Here is a 24,397-nt window from a genome sequence, read left to right on the forward strand (position 1 = left end):
TTGTGGAATGATAACACGTCTATTTATTTGAACCGAAATTGCAAGAATTGATGTTAGCTCAATCTAAATGTCTGTTGTTAAATTACTGAATCACCGCCCCATCCCCCCCCCCCCCCCCCATTCTCATCAACTCCACAAGATAGTAACTAATTGCTCTGCATATAACACAGGAAGTGTTCACAGGATACCCCTGAATTTATGACACCATTAATAGTTTTTTTTTTTACATTTAATGGACATATATAACAAAATGCTTTTATTTGTATATTTAATTGAACAAAAAGGAGCAAATACGAGTTGTATATTGTTAGCGTTTGCATAAAAGTGTTGGATGCATTAATGCATTAATGTTATCTAAAACATTTAAAAAAATCAATATTTCCTTACCATGCACTTGTTACTGATTAGCTATTCTTTTTCATGTCTTTCCTTCAAATTCTTCTTTCAACCTGCTGCATTTTTTATGCTTTTTGCATTTTGCAGGTTTGCACTGCAGATCGTGTTCCATAGAAAACCATGTTAAATGGACTCTAGTGCAAATCTGAAAAATGCAAAAACCACTAAAACTGCATAGGTGTGAATCCAGCCTTAGGTAGACAATGTTGCATGAATGGGTTCCTAATCAGAACAGTGCTGTCATCACCAAATGTGTGCTCCTGATTAGTTATAGTTTAGGCTGAGGAGCTAATAAAAAGTGTGATAAAAATTCTCCAAGATTCAGTTCCCAGTTTTTAACCATGCAAAACCCTTAAACCACAAAAAGAAATTACAGGAACATGGGCAGGTATACAATGTGGGTACTGTGGACCCCCAGCTGGCAATAACAATGAGGAACAGTTAATTGCTCCCCTGAATGTGAGTGAAAAATAAACAGAAATTCATATGTACAAGACTTTTCCTAATATCACACAGTAAAACATTTGAAGGTCATTGAATATGGATGGCTTGATGTATGTGAAGGCCATGGCAGTTTAACATGACAGAACAATGACTTGATTTTCACTAAAAAGTAGAAATAAAACTGATAAGAATTAAGCACATCAATATATAATAGGTGTTTACATGTTTTTAAATGTTAGCATTAGTTTTCATAACACATTTTAGTGTTATATTTAAGGCATGTTCACACGGGGCGTGATAGCATATGCCTATGGAGGGCTGTGTTTACCTGCACGAGGATGCACAGGTGTTCCGTGCATCCCCATTGACACACCTGTTTGCGTTTAGGGCCATGCACCCAGACTTGCACTGATGTCGGATTGGATGCAGCACCTGTATCTGTGCAGCCGATGTGTCATAATTGACATCAATGGGACCAGCTGCACACCTGTGTGTCTCAACGTGGGTAATAAGGGCCCTTCACGTACTGTATGTGTACTTTAGTATGCTAAATGTGAACAAGGCCTTAAAACTGTATCATTGATAAAAAAAAATATATAGAATATACAAAATATAAAATTATAGAATTTAGGGTGTATGAAACATGAAATAACAAATACATTATATAGCAATACGTGTAAAAGTCCTCACTAGGTCACATCTCCACAATAAGCAGCCACTTATAAAACTGTGATACCAGTGAAAAACAGAAATTTAAAAAACAAAGCAGTGCTAATTAAATCACTAAAAAAGTGCCATTGAACAATCAACAAAGTGTAAACCACAAATAAAGTGCAAACGTTCAAATGATATATATATAATGTGCAAATAGGAATGAATATATAAATGGCACATATAGACCCAGTGAACCACCGAAAACCAAAATGTATCTAATCAAGTGCAAAGACAGTCAATTCATACGCAGATAAATCCCTTCACGATATGTCTGAAAGACCACATTCCCTCAAAGGTGCAATATCTGTGAACAGGAAAGAATGGAATCCACCACCACATGGGTGACAGTTGGCAGGCACCTTTTACCAGAACTGTTTGATCATAAATTATAATAGTCAAACTCGTTTGTGATAAAATTCCATGGGCCGGCATCCGGTATACAGATGATTGCCACTCGGCAACAGGTCACAGTGTAACAACAAAGGGTTAAAAACATACCTCCATAGTGAAGGCCGTTTTAAAATCCTTGTAGATATAATGGTAACATCATCACTGTGCTGTAAATAGCATGTGCAGAGACCAGGACTGTAAGGGACCTACCCAGCCAACCCATTAGACTGCACCTCATTATCCAGCCATAGACTGCTCTGTGTCTCTAGGAGCCACACTGATCCTGCGTTTGACTTCAAACATAAGACCTCACATAAGGCACATGATTTTTTTGACATTCTGTCAACGGTCAGTATCCCTGATCACAACTAGTCATATAATGACACTGGGGGTATTTACGAAAGGTAAATCCACTTTGCACTGAAAGTGCACTTGGAAGTGCAGTTGCTGTAAATCTAAGGGGTAGATCTGAAATGAGTGGAAGCTCTGCTGATTTTATCATCCAATCATGTGCAAGATAAAATGCTGTTTTTTATTTTGCTTGCATGTCCCTCTCGGATCTACAGTGACTTTACTCCCAAGTGCACGTTCAGTGCAAAGTGGATTTCCCTTTAGTAAATAACCCCCACTGTACTGCACTGGTGACAGTAAGTTAAAAAAAAAAATTATTGTGAAAAAATAAATATTGAAAAAAAAAATTTGTGCCAAAAATTACAACTTCAATAAACTCCCCGTCCCTCTTACTAAATACCTTGGACTACATATTTTCAAAAAAAGGGGTAATTTGGGGGATATTTGTACTGTCCTGGCATATTAAAAGTCCTCAGGAAATGAGATAGGCCGTTAATACATCAGGATTGATCAATTTTGAAATATATAGACCATAGTTTGTAGACGCTATAACTTTCACACAAACCAATTAATATATACTTATTGGGATTTTTTTATTTTACCAAAGACATGTAGTAGAATACATTTCTGCCTCAATTTATAAAGAAATTAGATTTTACTCGATATGTTTTATAAAAGAAAGTAGAATTTTTTCTCATTTTAATTTTTTTTTCCATTTATCTAGCAAAAAATAAATAACCCCATGGTGTTCAAATACCACCAAAAAAAAGCTCTATTTGCGTGAAAAAAAATGATATAAATTGAATTTGCGCACCGTGTTACATGACCGTGCAAATACCAGATAAATAGAACAATGCTGAATAGCAAAAAATGGTCTGGTTATGAAGGGGGTAAAACTTCCTGGAGGTCAAGTAGTGAAAACTGTCTTTCCCCTGGCAAATTTTTAAATGCTGTATTTTAATACTTGTAGTAAACCACCTGTTTTTCCAGTTTCTAAGGATAGTAACTGTTCACCCTCCCACGCCACAAGATAAAACAGAGAAAGGCTCCAAATATCGCCTGTTGGTTACTGTCTGCTGATGCTCCTTGTGTTCTTCCTATCAGTCACCCCCTTGCTCATTAAAGATGTTGGAATTGCTTCTCCTGTATAAAATGATATCTTGAAAAAGCCAGGAAAGATCAATCAACATTGACTATTTTCAATTCTTAGGCTGCTAGCATTAATAAATAGATAGCAAAGTATATCATATTTATTTGTTTTTTTTTTATTTTATTTTTTTTACATTTCTCTAGTTACTTCCTAGTTTGCCAGGCCTTGGCAAATGATGGCATATATTCCAGGAGTCTTCAGGAGGGGAGTAGGGGATTTCTCAGCTAAGCACACTCTCCTCCCTACATGCCTGAGCTAAGGGCAGATGGATTACAGGAAGTAAATGCTACATGAATCATCTGCCCTTACTTAAATTAGCAACGGCAAAAAATTCTAGGGGATGTTTTTGTGATGTGATTTCTCAGAAAAATAAAGCATTAGGACATGGATGGATGGGTTTAATTTACATCACTGAATATTAAAAATTAATTAAAGCGGTTGTAAAGGATTTTTTTTTTTTTTATAATTGCACAGAGCAGCCCCAAACCTCCTCTTCGTCCCTCCTCCTTGTCACCCGCCAGTGCTGCTTGCTCCTTCTATCTGTCAAGTGCCCCCACAGGAAGCCGCTTCCCATAGGGGCACTGCTTGCTCCCGTTGCGTCCATTGACCCAGACAGTGAGACTCGACCCCACCCCCCTGCAAAGCAGGGGAGACATGGAAGAGAGAAGAGAGAAGAGCTGCAGATATGCAAATTGTTGGATCGAATGAGGGCTCAGGTAAGCATAAAGGGAGGGGGTGAGGGTTCAAAAGCAATACCTAAACATTTTTTACCTTAATGCAAGTAATGCATTAAGGAGTTTTTTACCTCAACGTTTCATATTCCTGATATGCGCCTGCTGTATCGTGTACTTATATGAGAAAGTATCCTGTTTTCTTTGTATTGCTTCCTTTGTGTGAAATCCCTGGTGTTCCTGCCAGTCCCTCTGCTTTCCTATGAAAACTGACCACACTAAGCAGGCAAACACACTGTGGTCTGCTCTTTTCCAATGATCAGACTTGTCCTGACACACCTCCCCTGCACAGCCATTCATTGGGAAGCTCAGTGTTCTGTTCTTCTCCTCCTCCAGCTGTTATTCAGCTGAGAACAGAGGGAATGTGATCATTTATAAAAAAAGGGAAAACATTTATTCATCATTTCTTTGCTATATCTATACAAAAATGTTTTGCCTTTAATTTCTATTTTAACCTCCTCACCCCTGGAAGATTTTGCCCCCTTCCTGACCAGAGCACTTTTTGCGATTCTGTACTGCGTCGCTTTAACTGACAAGTGCGTGGTCATGCGACGTGGCTCCCAAACAAAATTTACATCCTTTTTTCCCACAAATAGAGATTTCTTTTGGTGGTATTTGATCACCCCTGCGGTTTTTATTTTTTGCGTTATAAACAAAAAAAGAGCAACAATTTTGAAAAAAAACGCATTATTTTTTACATTTTGCTATAATAAATATCCCCCAGAAATATATAAAAAAAAGTTTTTTCCTCAGTTTAGACCGATACGTATTCTTCTACATATTTTTGGTAAAAAAATCGCAATAAGCGTCTATTGATTGGTTTGCGCAAAAGTTATAGCTTATATAAAATAGGGGATAGTTTTATGGCATTTTTATTAATCATTTTTTTTTACTAGTAATGGCGGTGATCTGCGATTTTTATCGTGACTGTGACTGCGACGGCGGTCACGTCAGACATTTTTGACACATTTTTGGGACCATTGTCATTTATACAGCAATCAGTGCTATACAAATGCACTGATTCCTGTGTAAATGACACTGGCAGTGAAGGGGTTAACCACTAGGGGGCAGGGTAAGGGTTAAGTGTGTCCTGGGGTGTGTTTCTTACTGTGGGGGGTGTGGCTACGTGTGACACATCACTGATCTCTGCTCCAGATCACAGGGAGCAGAGATCAGTGACACTGTCACTAGGCAGTACAGGGAGATGCTTGTTTACATTAGCATCTCCCCGTTCTTCCTCCCCGTGAGATGATAGGTATCTCCAAGGCGATCGAGTCTGCGGCACCCGCGACCTGACTCACAGAGGTCCCGGCCGGCGTGCGCACGCGATGGCACGGCGGCAAATTTAAAGGGACGTACCTGTACGCCCATTTGCCTGTCAGTGCCATTCTGCCGACGTATATCGTGTGTACTGCTCGGGAACCAGTTAAACTGAATGGCTTGTTTCACAAGGGGATCGTTTACAATCACTTTAAGGTCAAAACAAATGTTAGGCTTTAGAATCACTTACATAGTTACATAGTTAGTAAGGTTGAATAAAGACACCAGTCCATCCAGTGCAACCTGAGTGAGTGTCTACAACTGTCCCTATCCCTGTACATTGCAAACTCACATCGGTCCCTACCCTCAAGGAGCCCACAATCCATGGTCCCCATTCATATACTAAGGCCAATTTTGGACAAAATCCAATTAACCTACCAGCATGTCTTTGGAGTGTGGGAGGAAACCGGAGAACCCGGAGGAAACCCACGCAGGCACAGGGAGAACATGCAAACTCCAGGCAGGTAGTGTAGTTTAAATAGTGTTTTTGGTGAGTGGTGCTCAGATGCAGTGTATTTCTACTGTATTATGTTACAGTTACACCATAGGAATATTATTGAAGATATTTTCTTCATATATATATATATATATATATATAAGTTGCTAAAAGTAACAGGAATGCTTGTTGAGTATAAATCCTAATCTAGCACATTTATGTTTATTCCAAACACAATCCCACAAATCGGATTGTTTCCTTTAGAGGAATATATTTATCATCTCAGTATGATTTTCATCAACTCAGGGTGATTTAGAATATACAAAGAGCTCCAGCCTAGCACCAAGTAGGAGGAAGCTTTTGGTTATAGAAATAACACATTACACACAAGCACCCTCTCAGGCATCGAGAGGCCCTGCAGGTACAACATTAGTAATTAGAAAGGAGCTTGTTAGGACCCAGTCTTTTCTGTCTCTATTCTGCCTTGACCCACTTTTCACACCGTATTTATATAATTATGTGATTATCTGCTTTATTTTACTGACAGAATAAGTAAAAAAGACAGACAAACGTGATAAGTGGCATAACATATCACATATATAGGTTTGATTTAAAATATCCATGTTTGCTCATTTTGCCATCATCTGAAATGAGCACCCCAAATCGTTTTCCTCTGTAGCTCTGGTCAACACTGTGTCACCTATATAGTACTCTATGATTATTTTTCCCTCAATGCATTATTTTGAATTAAAGGGATTGTAAAGTGATTTTTTTTTTAAATAACAAACATGTTATACTTACCTCCACTGTGCAGCTCGTTTTGCACAGAGTGGCCCCGAACCTGCTTTTCTGGGGTCCCTCGGCGGCTGTCTCGGCTTCCTCCCGCAGATGCTTCTCACGTTCATGCGAGCTCCCTCGCATGGTGAGAAGCATCTGCGGGCACGCTCCCGTGATACAGCCGGCGGCTATAGCCGCTCGCTGTATCACACGGCCCCGCCCCTGGCGCTCCGCGTCAGTGGATGTGATTGACAGCAGCGCGAGCCAATGGCTGCGCTGCTTTCCATCCATCCACTCCAGCCAATCAGCGGCCAGGCTGAATGGTGGAAAGGACGTCGGGGGACGAGCGCGGGACTTTTGAGGGGTGAGGTAAGTAAAACGGGGGGGGGGGGGCTGGGGGTGCAGGCACTGTCAGATGTTTTTTCACCTTAATGCATAGAATGCATTAAGGTGAAAAAACATTTACCTTTGCAACCCCTTTAAGAACAAACCCTATTTAATCTTGTACAGCCGCTCCCTAAACCATACAGTAAGTGCCCTATAAATAACTACAGAGTTGCTACAATTAGTCAGCGTCACTCTGACACGAATATACATCTATATATGTGACAAACAGTGCTGAAGCCAGCGAAGCCTGGGTGACATTATCAAGTGAGATGAACTAGGAAGTGGCCTTTCTATATTGATTACTGGTAACCCTGCAAACACTATTCTAAAGGTGCTCAACATCTTTGTTGCAAAGTTAAAGTGCACTTATACATGTCAGAGGATATATGTGTGAAGTTAGTTTTAACCACTTTATGACTGCACACCGCACATATATTGCGGCAGGGCGGTCGCTATGCACCAGATCATGTACCTAGTGGCATGCCTAGTACGTGATCCACACACCCCTGCCACCCCGGCTGCATAGTTCCCAACTGTCCCTAATTTTCGAGCAATGTCCCTCTTTCCTCCTCATTTGTTCCTCATTTTGGTCTGATCCATATAGTTGTGTATAAAATGCATTTTTTATCTTTCAAAAAGTGTTTCCCAATGTTAAAGCTTTCATCTGAATTCTAAATGGCTGCATTTGTAATTTTTAAAAGCCAATATAAAGGAATAGTACTATAATAATAGATAAATAATAGAAAAGCACTTGTGGATTTAATTAACCTTTTTGGTTAGTTCACCTTTAATCGCTCAAGGACCACCTCACGCCGATGTACGTTGGCAGAATGGCACGGCTGGGCACAATCACGTACCTCTACGTTCCCTTTAAGTGCCCAGCCATGGGTCGTAAGCGCGCCGACGGCGGCGCACTCGCAACCCGGTCCTGAGCTCCGTGACCGTGGCCGCGGGACCTGCGGACCCGATCGCCACCGGTGTCCCGCGATCGGGTCACAGAGCTGAAGAACGAGCAGAGGTAAGTGTAAACAAACCTCTCCTCATGCTTTCTGCTGAGGCTGTCACTGATCGTCTGTTCCCTGTTATAGGGAAAGACGATCAGTGACGTCAGACGCCAAGCCACGCCCCCCTACAGTTAAAAAAACACATACTGTACACTTAACCCCTACACTGCCCCCTAGTGGTTAACCCCTTCACTTCCAGTGACATTTTTGTTTATAGCGCAAAAAATAAAAACCGTAGAGGTGATCAAATACCACCAAAAGAAAGCTCTATTTGTGGGAAAAAAAGGACGCCAATTTTGTTTGGGAGCCACGTCGCACGACCGCACAATTGTCAGTTAAAGCAACGGAGTGCCGAGTCGCAAAAAGGGGCTTGGTCCTTTAGCTGGAAAATGGTTTGGGGCTTGGTGGTTAAGGGGGTGTGGCAGGGGGCGTGTCCTATGCCTACATACATTTTCCAGTAGATGTCCCTCATTCCCATCTCAAAATGTTGGTGTGCTGTGATTGGCTGCCTCACCAACTAATCAGCGACTGCTGGACTCTTAATGGTCGCCGGAACCTGACGATCAGCTCCAGACATTACTGATGTACAAAAGAAATCTCTATTTGTGAGGAAAAATTATAAAATTGAATTTGTGTACAGTGTTGTATGACCGCACAATTGTCATTCAAAGTGCGTCAGCCCTGAAAGCTGAAAATTGGTCTGGACAGGAGGGGGTTTTAAGTGCCCAGTAAGCAAGTGGTTAATCAAGGCTGTATATGTATAAGAATTACTGCAGGAGTGCAGCAGCTCTGTTTTTCACGTATATAGATTATTTTGCATTTAGAAACATTTAACTGCTGAAGATCCACTGCTTTGACCAACTGTACTAAAAAAGCTATTAAACAATATAGCTGCCTGCTTTTTCCTTGGTAGCCTTCTTGTTTATAGGTACAATTTTAGCTGTCTGCCAATTATGATGTGAGGAAATTATCCAGTTAGAAGATATTGGTAAATATGATCAGTTACTAGTTGAGCAACCATATCTTAAGAGATCCTAAGAACTGAGGGATGAATACTATCAGGACCCATCGCTTTATGAAGCTATAAGTCAGCTAGTTCATCTGTTACCTCTACCTCTAGAAATCCTGTAAATGAAACAAAGCTTTCATATATTCTCAGTGCAGGTTTTCCTTAACTTCTCATATAACTTCCTGCCTAGAGCAGTGCTATAGAAAACAACACAGAGTTCTTTATGAAATTCCATGTAGTTGCTTTATTGATGTGGTTAATGTACGATGCCCCAGAGCTAGGTGTACAAACAACATACTGTCACTGCACTGTCTGGAATTCTTTGTAATTGAAGGGGTATACCTAACAAAGGGGAGCTCAGACCCTGGGCTTTGTGTGACAATTAAGCGTCATTTGTAAGAAAGTGAAGAATAATAGCAGTGCAGCATATGATTAAACCTAGTGCAACATAAAAAAGATGGTAAACAATCAATAGTAGGAGGAGCCTAGGACAGGTAAGACATTTATTGGTACTGGCGGGAGCAAAAAACAACATTTGGATCTAGGAAAACTAACTGTTGTGCAAGCAATGCCAGTGGACATGTGCCCAGTTTAAATGGAAAGGAAGAAGGCATGCCTGGGTTGGTCATGCAGCTAATTGAATCAACAGCAGGTCTGTAGCCCCCCCCCCCCCCCGAATCTACTGAAGGTAGGGTCTCACCTCCAGGCACAGAGGGCGAAATATAAATAATGTAAAAAAACTAATTTATTCATCAGTTTAGGTCAATATGTATTCTTCTACATACTATTGTGTTAAAAAAAATTGCAATAAGCGTATATTGATTGGTTTGCACAAAAGTTATAGCATCTACAAAATAGGGGATAGATTTATGGCATTTTTATTATAGTTTTTTTTTTTTCACTAGTAATGGTGGTGATCTGTGATTTCTAGCGGGACTGTAAAATTTCAGTGGATAGATCAGACGCTTTTGACACTTTTTTTGGGACCAGTGACATTTATACAGCGATCAGTGCTATAAAAATACACTGATTGCTGTATAGATGACACTGGCAGGAAAGGGGTTAACACCGGGGATTTCAAAGGGTTTAGCGTGTCCTAGGGAGATGCTTTCTAACTGTAAGGGGAGTGGACTGGCTGGGAGTAGAGAGAGATTGCTGTTTCTAATCACTAGGAATAGATGATCACACTGTACTCCCCTGACAGAGCGGGGATCTGCTTTGTTTACATTGGCAGATCCCCATTCTGCCTCTCTGTGGAGTGATCGCGGGTGGCCGGCCAGCCATGCACATCGGCTCTGGCACCACGCGTGCCAGCAGTATCTTTTACTGGAAGCGCAGCACCGGTACGACAATTTGCACAATATAGCAAGCCCTGGAGCAGTATAACTGTGGTGGCTGTTCGGCAAGTGGTTAAGCTGACCCGGCAACACTGTAAGCACATTTTAGATGTAGATGTGCCATCCAAACAAGTCACCAGGTACTCCCAAGAGACCAGCCTTCATCCTGGCTCTCTTCAGCAAGGTTCCTTCCCTTGATCTTCTCTATTTGGCTTGGCTTCTTCCACCTTGGGCAAGACAGCCAAAGGACCACCTCAAATACTTTAATTTCATATTTTTTCTGTGGACTTGTGACCTCCCTGCTGTTCCATATCTCTCTTCTCAGGGGGTGGAGATTGCAGAGGGGACTGATTTGACTGAGATAGGCAGGAGGAAGGGAGATGTATCTGCTGGTCAGAGATGACCATTGTTGGAGCTCAAATAACAACACATAGCATGGAATATACAAGATTCTGATGAGTGCAATAAATATGCATAGACGCAGCTTATGGGTTCCAACAATGCTTGAAGAACCATAGTATTATTATACAGGATGTATATTTCGTCAACAGTTTGTGCAGCGCTTAACAAAATGAAGGCAGACATTACATTTATATTACAATTTGGTACAAGAGGAATCAGAGGGCCCTGCTTGCTAGAGCTTAGAGTAGTGCCTGGACGTATTATCAGATCAGGGCTGGTAAGAATAGAATTATGAGGGAAGCAACAATATCAGCAGGAAATTGCATTGCAATACCTAAATATGACATTGATCATATAGGAAATGGGCATAATTAAATTGGAAACTTGTAATAGATTGCTTTTTAGTTTTTTTGCCTGGAGAGCCACTTTAACGTTCTCTGCTGCTTAAACTCTCAGGGACAAAACACATCTCTGCAAAACATTGAAAAAAAAAAAAAAAAAAACAATAGTTTATTTACATATAACACATATAACATTTTTAAAATCAATAAAAAAAAATCATATATAGTATCTCACATAGAGTTCAAGCATAGTTTTCTCAAAGACACCTCGTGTTTCATCCAAAAACTTTAGTGTATATTATTATCATGATTGTAACAATCTATAACTTATATCCATGCAGCAATATATTGTGTAAGTTGTGCTGTGTGAGGGTGGGATCATTGAGGTGATTCCAAGTGAAATCAATAGCATTAGAAAAACGTTCCACATATCAAATACCTAACTTGCATTAGTCCATACATAACATTAAAAATGGTATCAACCATTAGATCAGATTACTCATATGCAGTTTTAATGCAGTTTTAATCTGTTCTAAAACAAGTGAGATCAATGCAGTCTAAAAAATGGTCAAGGGAGAGGAGAACCCGGACCAGTGCTGCCCAACAGGAAGAAAGAGAGAGAGAGAGGGAGGCACAGGGTAAGGCAGGGAGTTTCTAGCTGAAGACTGCACCAAACATGAGGGGGCATAGGAGAACATATCAAGAGCACAAAAAATAAACAGCATAGGACTACTGTAGAGCTGGAGAGATTAAAAAAATAGTACGGCATTCGAATAGTCAGACACAGGTCGGGATTAAAGTATTTTAGGACATAACTGTGAGAGGATTTCCCTTAGTTTACAGAGGTTTTTTCTCATGTCTAATGTTGTGAATTTGACACAGATGGCAAAACAAAAAAAGAAGCAGGTTTTTATCTATTCCCTAGCCTAAAACTTTTTTTTTTTTTAATGGCTATAGATAAGTTCAACTCTTTTTATCAAGTGTGCTTAATGCTACCAGTGTGCTGGGTGCTACAAATTGCAAGTTACTTCTGTACTTGCTCCTCTAACAACTGTGTGTTGGTTGTTTTCTTTGGGAAAAGGTGGTGGCACACTTTGTTTTATATTAACAAGGTATAGACAATAGAAAATTAAATAGATATGACTAAAGAGATGCAAAACCACCACCCCCTCCCTTTTAGAATGTAAGCTCTACGAGCAGGGTCCTCCTGTCCCTTCTGTATTGAACTGTACTGTAATTGTGCTGTCCCCTCTCTACATTGTAAAGCGCTGCATAAATTGTTGGGGCTATATAAATTGTTGTTAATAATAATAATAATAAAAACAGTAGAAATAATTTATATGATTATGCTCTAAAAAGAGATAAACGCATCAAATGGAGGAGTTCAGGTGGGTTGATATGTTGATTTAGTGGGGTTGATTTATTAAAGGCAAATAGACTGTTCTCTTTGCAAGCGGCATTGCACACTGCAAGGGGATTTTGCCTAGAGCTTAGTGAATTAGGTGAAGAATTGGTGATGTCCAATATCCAATCATATGCAAACAAAAATACTGCTTTTTTATCCCTTGTATGTGAGTTTAGGAATTCTTTGCAAAGTGAAGTTTCACTGCATTCACTAAGCCTGGGAAAAAATCCCTTCCAGAGTGCAATGTTACTTGTAAAGTGAACAGTGTATTTGCCTTTAATAAATCAACCCCATTGACAATAAGTTTTTATTGCAAAGGACAATCAGAATGCAGTTTTGGAATTCTTTTGTGAGAAGTCATAATTGGTTGCAGGTATGTATGTTCAGCTGTTATGTTACTTGAAAGCAAATTAAATGATTCTGATAGAGAAATGTATTCCTCAAACTGTTCTTATTTTACCTTATTAACAAGAAATCAGACTCACATGCTAAACAATGTCACAGCCAGCCTCTGACATGACATGCTACGCTCATTGCTCGAGGGTGGGCTCTCACTTTAATTTCCTCTGGTGGGCCCCAGGTACCTCAGTCCAACACTCACTGCTAGGGAGGGCCATATTTGTGAATCCTACTAATCTTAAGCCACCTACAGAACTATATACTTAAAGTGGAACTGCACTACATCTGAGCACCACAAACCAAAAACGCTATTTAATTTATTTTTAATATTCAAAGGAAACTTCCCCATCCATTCATGTCTCCATGCTTCATATTGCTGAGAAATCATTTTGAAAAACACCCTCTAGGATTTATAGCTGTGGCTATATTGAGCAAGGGCAGATGATTCATGTAGCATTTACTTCCTGGAATCCATCTGCCCTTAGCTCAGGCATACACACAGGAGGGTGTGCTTAGCTGAGAATACCCCTCCTGAAGACTCCTGGGTTGTATGATATATATTGCCTGGGCCTGGAAAGTAGGACGTAGCTGAAGAAATGTGAAAAAAAGTTTAAACAAGCAAATATGATATACTTTCCTATCTATTTACTAATGCTAGCAGTATGACGATTAAAATAATAATAGCTGATTGAGAGCGTGAAGTTCTGCTTTAAATAGTGTCAGGCAACTGTCATATCATAACACATGTAATATCATGCTCTAAATGTGTCCCAAATCAGGGAATCTCATTACAGACTGAGCAATATTTTATGCCAGGGAACAGTTCCGTCTTTATTAAACCTATTCCCTATACAGCGACCATCTTTCGTGCAAATGCTGGAACACCGGCAGCTACTGTCGTTTTGGTCTTCTATTTGCTCGAGTAAATCCCCGGGTAGAGATTTAACACAACTTGAAATTCTTCTGACACAAGATCAAAAACCAAAACATGTTCTATCAACACTTTACAAGATGTTTATAATTAAAAATCATCCGGAGCCCCCGGAATATATAAATAAATGGGCTAATGAGATCAATGTTCAAATTGAGGTTGGGGAATGGAAGAAGGCATTTAAGCTATTCCACTGCTTATCACAGACAACTAAAGCACAAGAGACAAACTATAAGTTGCTCTCAAGATGGTACTGGAGTCCAGTGACACTACACCGTATATACCAAGAAAAACCAGACATATGCTGGCGGTGCCGTAGAGAGAGGGGCTCTCTGATCCATATTTGGTGGAATTGTCCCCTAATATTTTGTTTCTGGGAAAAGGTTATGCAATTATACACACTAGTTACTGGGGAGATAATCCCAAATACGCCGCAGATTACCCTTCTCTCTATGTTACCAGGAACATATAAGAACAAAAAGAAGCTTCTTGGGTACTGGTTGATTGCAGCAAGAACTGTGGTACCGCGTCACTGGCAATCAACTCAGTCCCCTACAATAAACGAATGGGCCTTAGAAATGGATAATATAGAGAGGATGGAGATATTTATAGCACAAGAATTAGATACGTACGAAAAATGCCTCCTGGTTTGGAACCCATGGAGGCAGTATAGGAAATTGGTAAAAAGCTGAAGGTAGAAGGAGGAAAGAAATGGTAGGAAAGATTATGCTGGAGGAGAGAAAAGGGGAAGGGATGGAGGGGAGGGAAAGGGGGGTGGGGGCCCCCTTGTTCCATTTTTTTTTTCCTGTGGGTCTTTTTTCTTCTTCTCTTTTTTTTTTTTTCGATGTTAAAGTAGTTAAGATATGTATTTATTATATATGTAAGTTGGGAATTTGTTTAAATGTGTGTAATGTTCTACAAGAACTTGAAATAAAATCAGAATTGATAAATGTGTCCCAAATCAAGGACATGTTTGTTAAATTAATTATACAGCAACACTCCCATTATCTCACATAGCAATAAAAAATAAATATCTAAAAAAGTGTTTTACGCTGTCTAATAAAGTGCATAAACAATTCATACCATAATTCATATGCTGATATAAAAAATAAACAAATTCACGTAGATATAAATAAATCAGTGAATTGATAAATAAACTTATAAATAATTAAATAAATAAACAGTCCCATAATTCATAAAGTTCATAAAAGGTGAAACAAATCAGTCCCAATAGAAGTGCTGAGAAAAACAAGCTGCTCTATGTGTGCATCAAAAACATCAGAAATTCTTGTGCTTCCAGTGATCACCAGAATGTGCTCCACCAAGAGGGATATTAAAGCCTATTACCAGATTCTAAGACCTCTATAGAAAGGTCCACTTAATGGAGAAAGCCTTCAAATGGATGGATGGATGAGATGCAGCTCATCTCCAACACAGGATAGCATACCAGATAGCCACACATATCCCAAAGCCGCCATCACACATCAAAAGAACGGCGATGTACTCGCAAAAATTGATGAATCCAAATAATCACATGTAAAGTGAAAGAGGAGAGCTAACTGTGCAGTATTAAAAGCTGTATTTATTAGAAAAAAAAATTATCTACTCACATATAATAGAAGCAACATGAGCATGTACACAGCATCGAGCACCCTGGTGGGCATGATGATGCCACGGCTGAAGCACCATCCTACATGTTTCGTCCAAATGGTTGTCGTCACTGGAAACAACAGCGGTAGCGTTGATGAGGTGCTAACTGAACAATATAGGCTCAACATTCTAAGACAATAGAGGACACTACCACCTCTCCACATATCATTTTCCAACAACATGTCAGCCGCCATATTACTGGAGACCAAAGCTCTCGGGAATAATGGTGTCAGCGGCCTGACATAATAATATAATAGGATCAGGTTAGCCACATTTTTTAAACAAACGAATCATAAAGTTATAAAATAATATATAAACAGTCAAAAAGGGCACAATCAATTTATATTTTCTGCATAAAAATGATAATACTGTGGTAAGAAAATAAACTAAAAAATAAATAATATAAAATGGAAGTAGCAGCACTATCTAGAGGTACGTATGAATTGCCAAAATAATAATTAATCATATTAAACCCTCCTAAATAATAACAATAAAGAGATTATAATATCAACAAGTATCTAAACTATAAAAGAAAAAAAAAGAAAAAGAAAAAAATTTGAAATATATATATATATATTTAAAATAGTAAGGGACTGATGGGACAACCATAACCAAAAGCCAAATAAATTAGCTGTTACTGATAAAACAATTGATGTCCCATTCAATATTGAGCCTCTGAGGACAATGGGTTTTGAGTTTATAAATCAAGTGGGTTTTCCGCCTTGAAATTCCCTAACAGTATTACTTCCCCTCCAATGAGGTGAAAACACCTTAATTCAAATTACTTTAAAGAGGATTATGTTTCTTAGTGAAATGTTTTGAAAGGCTTTGCTTGCAGAACCTTTTCCTAATGTTCACAAAATGTTCCTCAATTCATACCTGCAAAGCCCTTTTGGTCCTCCCCACATATTGCAGGCCACAATTGCACTGCAAAAGGTAAATACAATTTTTTGTAGAATAGGTTATAAAACCATCCATCTCGTAAGTTCTACCGGTGACCATAGATTGAAATGTAGGGTTCTAAATGTGTTCAAATCACAGTACTTGGTAAGGCATAGTATTTTCCCATTTCTGTGGACGTAAAACACAGCATTTTTCCATTTCTGTGGACGTAAAACACAGCATTTTCCCATTTCTGTGGACGTAAAACACAGTATTTTCCCATTTCTGTGGATGTAAAACACAGTATTTTCCCATTTCTATGGACGTAAAAAAACACAGCATTTTCCCATTTCTGTGGACGTAAAACACAGTATTTTCCCATTTCTGTGGACGTAAAACACAGTATTTTCCCATTTCTGTGGATGTAAAACACAGTATTTTCCCATTTCTATGGACGTAAAAAAACACAGCATTTTCCCATTTCTGTGGACGTAAAACACAGTATTTTCCCATTTCTGTGGACGTAAAACACAGTATTTTCCCATTTCTGTGGACGTAAAACACAGTATTTTCCCATTTCTGTGGACTTTTTTGCACTGTTTGTGTTTGGGCACATATTACCGTATGGTACTGGTGTTAACACATCTGGCATATGTATTTACTTGGTATACGTTACAGAATATGATTTAAAGGGACAGCGCATTTATATGCTTTATGATCTTTTTGGTGTCATTTATCCAGTTTTTCAGTTATTAGTATTCATTTTTTATTTGTAACCCATTGCTTATCATTTTCATTTTCATTCATTTTTATTGTTTCGCACAATTGGTTACTTATTAATGTTACACCAAGTGCAGGAGGTGTTATTTTACAGTTTGTATATTTTATATATTTCTTTATGTTCTTTTTCCAGCTGTCGTGGTATTTGCCTTCATCCTGTGTTGGTTGCCCTTCCATGTGGCTCGCTACTTGTTTTCCAAGTCTTTTGAAGCCGGATCCTTGGAAATCGCTCTGATAAGTCAATACTGTAACTTGGTTTCCTTTGTGCTTTTCTACCTGAGTGCTGCCATCAACCCGATTTTATATAACATTATGTCAAAAAAATACCGCGTGGCTGCTTGCAGACTATTCAAACTAAAGAGGATCTCCCGTAAAGCACCTTACACCACAAATGATGAGAGTTCTCCTGCCTGGACAGAGTCTAATGTCAGCACATGACAAAGAATAGATGGGCTACGTGGACAACACTGAAGCCATAATTTGCCAACAAACACATTGTAATAGCCACGTACTGCATTGTGTATTTATTGTTCGCGCATAATGGAACCAAGAATTATCTCAGGTTGCTGTTGGTATGTGATGGAAATTGAGACTGATCTAATGTACCCATTGAACCCCTTATGATCATACTCTAGAGTAGCTCTTTTTTCTTCTCAACAAAATATTATTTTTTGTATTGGTTTCTCATAGGAGTACTTAAAAACAAAGTTTCTCTAATTAAGTTTTGGTACATTTGCAGAATATTTAATAAGCTATAACTTACTTGTGCTGCTATGAACTGTCTGTGATGCATTGTGGTGTTTCATGCTGTGGCTTAAGTGTCCAGAGACTAGACGTCTTATTTTTCATTACAATATAGACTTTTAATGTACTGTGGCAAGAGAGAGGAAAATAAAGACTCTTAAAAAAGACGAAAATCGTTTTCTCACTGTTTTACTGGCCATGATGTTCACATGCAGATACTGTTACTGTTCACCAAAATGTTATGTGTAGAACATTATTTAGTTTCAGAAGTAGGCACTACTCGGCAGAATTTAACAAGCTTAACCTACTACTTAGGGGCTGTTGCTAGGGTTGCCACCTGTACGGGAATGACCCAGACAGTCCGGTTTTTGACACTTCTGTTTCTGTTCATCTGACAACCGGACACAACATCAGTAAGTCCCTGCCCCAACCTCTCAGATCTGTCCTCCTAGGATCAGAGCTTTTTGCCAGCTTGTCTCCTTGCAGTACTGTCATGGGCTAGAGGGGGGGCCAGGAGGTAGGCTGCAGCTTCTTTGATCCTGGTGAATGGATGCCGACACCCCCGGACGATCTGGCTGCAGAGAGGCAACGATTGAAATGTGGGGGATGTGCCGGTCAGGAACTTCACTTTACTACAGCAGTGGTAAGGCATGTGCACTTGTGAAGTTTTTAAGGGAGGGGGAGGAGATTTATTGAAGGCAGTAGTGGGGATGTAAACATGGCTCAGAGCTAAGGAGGGGTGGGTGGGGGGATTGGGTTCATGTGGATGAGAATGCAATGGAAATGATGGGAGTGGGAGAGAACTTATCCCTGCATTCTCTATATACTGTGCCCTGATGATCCCGGCACTCTCTATATACTGTACCCTGATGATCCCTGCACTCTCTATATACTTTACCCTGATGAACCCAGCACACTTATATACCGTGTCCTGATCCCTGCACCCTCTATATTGTGTACCCTGATGATCCCTGTACTCTCCATATATACTGTACCCTGATGATCCCTGCACTCTCTATGTACTGTACCCTGATGAACCCTACTCTCTCTATATACCATACCCTGATGAACCCTGCACTCTCTATATACAGTGCCCTGATGAACCCTGCACTCTCTATACCATGCCCTGATGAACCCTGCACTCTCTATACCATGCCCTAATGAACCCTGCACTCTCTTTATACCGTACCCTGATCCCTGCACTCTTTATATAACGTGTCCTGCTGATCCCTGTACTCTCTATATACCATGCCCTGATGAACCTTTCACTCTCTATATACAGTGCCCTGATGAACCCTGCACTCTCTATATACCGTACCCTAATCCCTGCACTCTCTATATACCGTACCCTGATCCCTGCACTCTTTATATATCGTGTCCTGATGGTCCCTGTACTCTCTATATACCGGGCCCTGATGAACCCTGCACTCTCAATATACCATACCCTGATGAACCCTGCACTCTCTATATACAGTGCCCTGGTGAACCCTGCACTCTCTATATACCATGCCCTGATCTCTGCACTCTATATACCATGTCCTGAACCTTGCATTTTGTATATACCATGCCCTGACCCCTGCATTCTGAATATACCATGCCCTGATCCCTGCACTCTGTATATACGGCGCCCTGAACCCTACAGTCTTTATGTAAGCATGCACTATTTAATGCGGAATGATTGGGAAGAAGGGGGGTGCGTGCCTGAGTTTGTGCACCTATTCTGTGAGAAAAAAAGCCCTGCCTGGGATGCAGCCAGCCAGTGCGGGAACTCAGCAGGGATATCATAGAACCCAGTGATGATTCCTGTTGCACCTGCCTGTTCTGTGTGCTCTCTGCCGTCTCCCCTGTGGCACCCGCCCTCCTCCTCTGCCAGTGTCATTAGTACATAGACAGTGTACAGTATTATCACTGTATTAGTGTCACTAGTGATGCCAGTGTCAATTAGTGTACCTCCCAGCGAGGGTCTGTTAGCACCAGATTTCCCACCACTATCACAATCACCGCTAAATTGTTCAGGTTTGGCTTGAAGAAAAGGTGGCAACCCTAGCTATTGTGTTTGCTTCATGGAACGGTAAGCCAGTTAGCTTGCTATGGTGTAGTACATGTGGCCCTTTGGCACATGCAGCCCTTCGGTACTCGTCATGTGACCTTTGGACACCAGTTTGCAGTTAGAATAAAACCATTGATTTGTAAAGCTGTAATATTGGTAGTCCCATGTAAAATAATCCCAGTATCTCACTGCAGAATGTCTCTAGTCTCCAACCAAACCTCTGGCATGTGACAGTCCTCCCTAGCAATACATATACTTTATTTTAATATAATAAGTAGCCATTTGATGAAATCAGTGGCCGTAGTTGATGCCCCTATACCTTGGAAATTGGCAGCCACTGGTATTGTGTAATATTTAGTGGTGATACTTCTAGGTTTTATTAGTAGGGATGAGCTTGATGTTCGGGTCAAACATAGGTTTGACTCAAACATTCAGTGTTCGCCCATTCGCAGAACAGCGAACATTAAGGACACCCCCAGGCACGATATTTAAATATTTTGAATATTTTGAATATTGAAATATAAATTTTTATTGTTTCACTTTAAGCATTATTAAAATCACAGCTCCTGAAAAAATATCTGTTTTTAAAACTTTTTTTTTGCATGGGGCAGGACCCGGGTCCCCCAAACACTTTTTATGGCAATAACGTGCATATAAGCCTTTAAAATTAGCACTTTTGATTTTTCACGTTCGTGTCCCATAGACTTTAATGGTGTTCGCGTGTTCGAACACATTTTTTGCCTGTTTTGCACATCGTTGTATGGTAGAGAAGGTTGGAAAAGGACACAGGTTTCAATCTATGTGTTCCTGCGTGTCAGTGTGTGTGTTTGTGTATATACGATTTTTTAATAATAGTATATATATTCCTGTTTGTTGAGCTCATCAAGGAATACATCTAATAGTTTTTTTTAATGTTTCAGTAATTCAAGCCGATAACCTTACTCAAGAAAAAAAAGAGTTCCAAATCTTTACTTCTCTGACTGTAAAAAACCCTCTCTGCCATTTTAGATTAAACCTTCTTTCCTCCATTCTTAAATTGTGACTACATGTCCATGTCAGGGACCTAGGATTAAACAGATTTTTTGTGGATTTGTAGTCACCATTGACTATTTTGTAAATAACGATCGTGTCTTCTTTTAAACTAGCCATGGGATGGGTAGACAATCAAATGAAAAATTGAAAAATGAAATGTTCTTTCAATAACCTAAAATCTATTTGAAGGCTCGTCTTAGAGGTAAATAAGTTCAATCTACTTCATCTTTTATCATATCTGGGGCCCTTAAGCTCCCTTAAAGTGGAAGTAAACTCCCCTATCATTTTCAGCCAAGGAAGCTGCCATCTTTGCCTCTGTTTAATCTTCAACTGCTATGGTGCTGCACATGTGATTCGTTATGACACCAGCCATTGGATGGTTTGATAGTTTGGCTGAGAGCACAGCCAATGTGCAGTTAGCATTCCCGGCATGCCTTTTTTTTTTAACTGTTTAAATCGATGGGTTTACTTCCACTTTAAGAATGTAGATGCTCTGTGTTGAACCTCTCTATCTCAGGGCATGACCAAAACTGAACTGCATACTCAAGATAAAGCTGAACCAATGTTTTGTAAAGGAGTAAGTACAGTGATGTATTTAGGTTTTGTGCTGCCCTAGGCCTGAGTAAACCCGTGCACTCCCTAATTTAAATCTAAAGGAGAATGTCCAATCTGATTTTTTTAGTGTTGGGTCAGCTTTATGGAGATTGTACAGTCTAATTGTATAATGTATGGTCATCAGAATGGGAAGGAGGGATAAATGGATTGAGGGATGAATGAATGGATGGATGGATGCACGTAGGAGAGAATGAGTGGAAGGATGGACAGAATTTATGGATGGAGCAATGAATGGAAGGAGGGAAGGATGGTTGAATGCAAGGAGGGAAGGGTGGATGGGGGGAACAGATGTATGGAGGGATGTATAGAGTATGAGTGGCTGTCATGCATTGACCTGGTTTTCTCCAGACCGGCTTCTTACTCCTACTGCAGAAGTGGATTTTGGTCAACACCCCCGGACATGCCTTTCGCACAGGGACCGATTGTTCTTGCTGGGGCTGCTGTGGCTCTTGGAAGTACACACCCAGTTACTATTGGATTCCCTGGCCTGTCTCTTCTGTCAGATGAGAGAGCTGGCTATATCCCCAGTTATGGTCTGTGTGGGGAAGACTGGATGTGTGCTAAGCCCTCCCTATACTCTTCCCCAGGATGATGGAGGGGAGAGGGGTCATGACTTTCCCATCACTCCCAGCCCTGGAAGATCCAAACAGGTCACCACAGGCTGCAAGACATCTTGGAAGATCCAGGAGAGAGGGGTCAGTCACAGGGTAATATTACTAGTAGGCAGAGGAGAGCCCATGTAGTATGGCAGCACATCCCTGAGCCAGACATCCTACATTCATCTCCTATGGGGGTGAGATAGGAACTCCCTGATATCCATGTCAGCGGTGTCAATGTCAGATCAGGAGGACTGATGGAGCGGGTCCCAGGCAAGGAGCAGTGATGATCATCCACTGTGTACACAGCCCAGCCCTCCCCTCCTCTGCTGTCCTTGGATCTCAGCATAACATTAAAGTGTAAGTTCACAGGACACCCTCCCCATTCCCCCTAGTCCCCCTGTTACAGTGTCATGCAATCCCCCGCTATCAGGACACTGCTTGAAATGTCTGGGGATTTAAAAACCTACAGCTGTAACTCTCAGCAGAAGAGGCATTCTGATTGGTCAACACTGTCACATGGACGGCGCTGGCCAATCAAATTCCATCTAGCCCATCTTGTCAGCCCCCATAGCGCTGTTGACACACACCACAACCAGTGGTCAGGACATGCGGCCTTGCGGGCGTGAGTTACCTATCTGGTGGATATCACCCAAGTGCGGCCTGCACCACCATAGCAACCCCACTGTGGTATTATCATACCGGCAGTAGTGCGGTCGCTTTATGGGGTTGCCAGACAGATTTTCCTCCTAGACCCTACCTGCCGAAGTCCGTCCCATAAAACTGGCACTACACTAAAAGTGTAGATCAAGCCGGTGGGGACTATTTTCATGTGGGAAAGTGCTGGCCTAGGCCAAGATACAACGTTGAGTAAGTATCAATATATCTCTTGAATAAATACCCTTTTAAATACATAAAAGTATGCTGCTTTCTTTGCAACAGAAGCCTGACATTGCTTGCTATTACTAAGATTGTGGCCCACGAAGACCCATTCTCCTATTGTAACTCCTCCTAATGAGTATCATGTCTGAAGATTTTTAGCACGCAAATGCATAACTTTGCATTTTTCAAAATAAAAACGTATCTGACAGCCCATCTCCCTGTCATGTCCAGATCTTCTTGTAATGTTGTTACAATCTGTGCAGAAGCTATGTCTCTGCCTAATTTTGTATCGTCATCAAATACAGAAATACAGAAATCAAGCTCTTAATTAAAACCTCAGCATCCTTCACTTTTAAGGTAAACAGCATTGGTCCCAAGACAGAACCCTGGTGATCCTGAATCATTTATCACTACCCTCTGTGCCAGTTCCTGAAGCCAGGCTGTACCAGTTCCCGAGGTCATACTAATTTCTTAACTTAGTTTAAAAAATTAAGCATTTTTGGGGTACAGTGTCAAATGCTTTTGCAAAATTGAGAACAAATATGTCTACTGCCCTTATTTTATCTAAACTACTGCTCACTTCCTTGTAGAATGTTAACAAATTGGTCTTTTTGTTTCCTAAATCTATATTGATTGTTACTCATATTACCATTTTCTAAAACAAATGCTTCAATGGTGTCCCTTAGCATTCTCCAAAACACCTTGCAAAAGATTAATGTTGGACTGACTAATCTGCAGTTTCCTAGTATATATCTAAACCCTTTTTTGAATACACATTTGCGCTATACCAGTCAGTTAGTTCTGTTAGTATTGTTAAGGATTTTTTAAAAATCAGGAAATTGGCTTGGTTATCACCAAGCTAAACTCCCTGAGGACACACACATGTAATCCATCCGTCCCTGGTAATTTATTTATATTTAGCTGATTCTGACCCTGTTTTTGACAAATACAAGTGAGGCCGCGTACACACGCGCGGACTGTTCGCCCAACCTTGTCCGCTGAACAGTGTTTGGGCGGACAGTCCGCTCGTGTGTGGGGCTTCAGCGGACAGTTTCAGCGGACAGTTGGCCGAACAAGGTCTTACGGAAATTCCGAAAAACTGTCCGCTGAAACAAGGTTTCAGCGGACTGTTCGCTCGTGTGTAGGCTTGTTCGGCCAACTAAGTCTCGCGCATGCTCAGAAAGGATTTCCACGTCGGAAGGTTGCATTGCAGTGTATAGGACGTCGTATTTTTCATCCCGT

At 40.4% G+C, this 24,397-nt stretch overlaps 1 protein-coding gene across 1 annotated transcript in view; it reads left to right on the top strand.

Annotated features, from left to right (window-relative positions):
* The window catches only part of GHSR (growth hormone secretagogue receptor), a 36,749-nt gene extending 18,609 nt beyond the window's left edge, over positions 1-18,140 (top strand). Inside the window, exon 2 of the mRNA XM_077487968.1 lies at positions 17,370-18,140. Within this exon, the coding sequence (XP_077344094.1) occupies positions 17,370-17,674 (305 nt within the window). The 3' untranslated portion in view covers positions 17,675-18,140. The remainder of the gene's footprint in view (positions 1-17,369) is intronic.
* The last annotated feature ends 6,257 nt before the right edge of the window (positions 18,141-24,397 follow it).

Source organism: Lithobates pipiens, unplaced genomic scaffold, assembly GCF_037356315.1.
Source record: "Lithobates pipiens isolate NorthernLeopardFrog02 unplaced genomic scaffold, aLitPip1_a1.2 Scaffold_18, whole genome shotgun sequence".
Classification (NCBI taxonomy): Eukaryota; Metazoa; Chordata; class Amphibia; order Anura; family Ranidae; genus Lithobates; species Lithobates pipiens.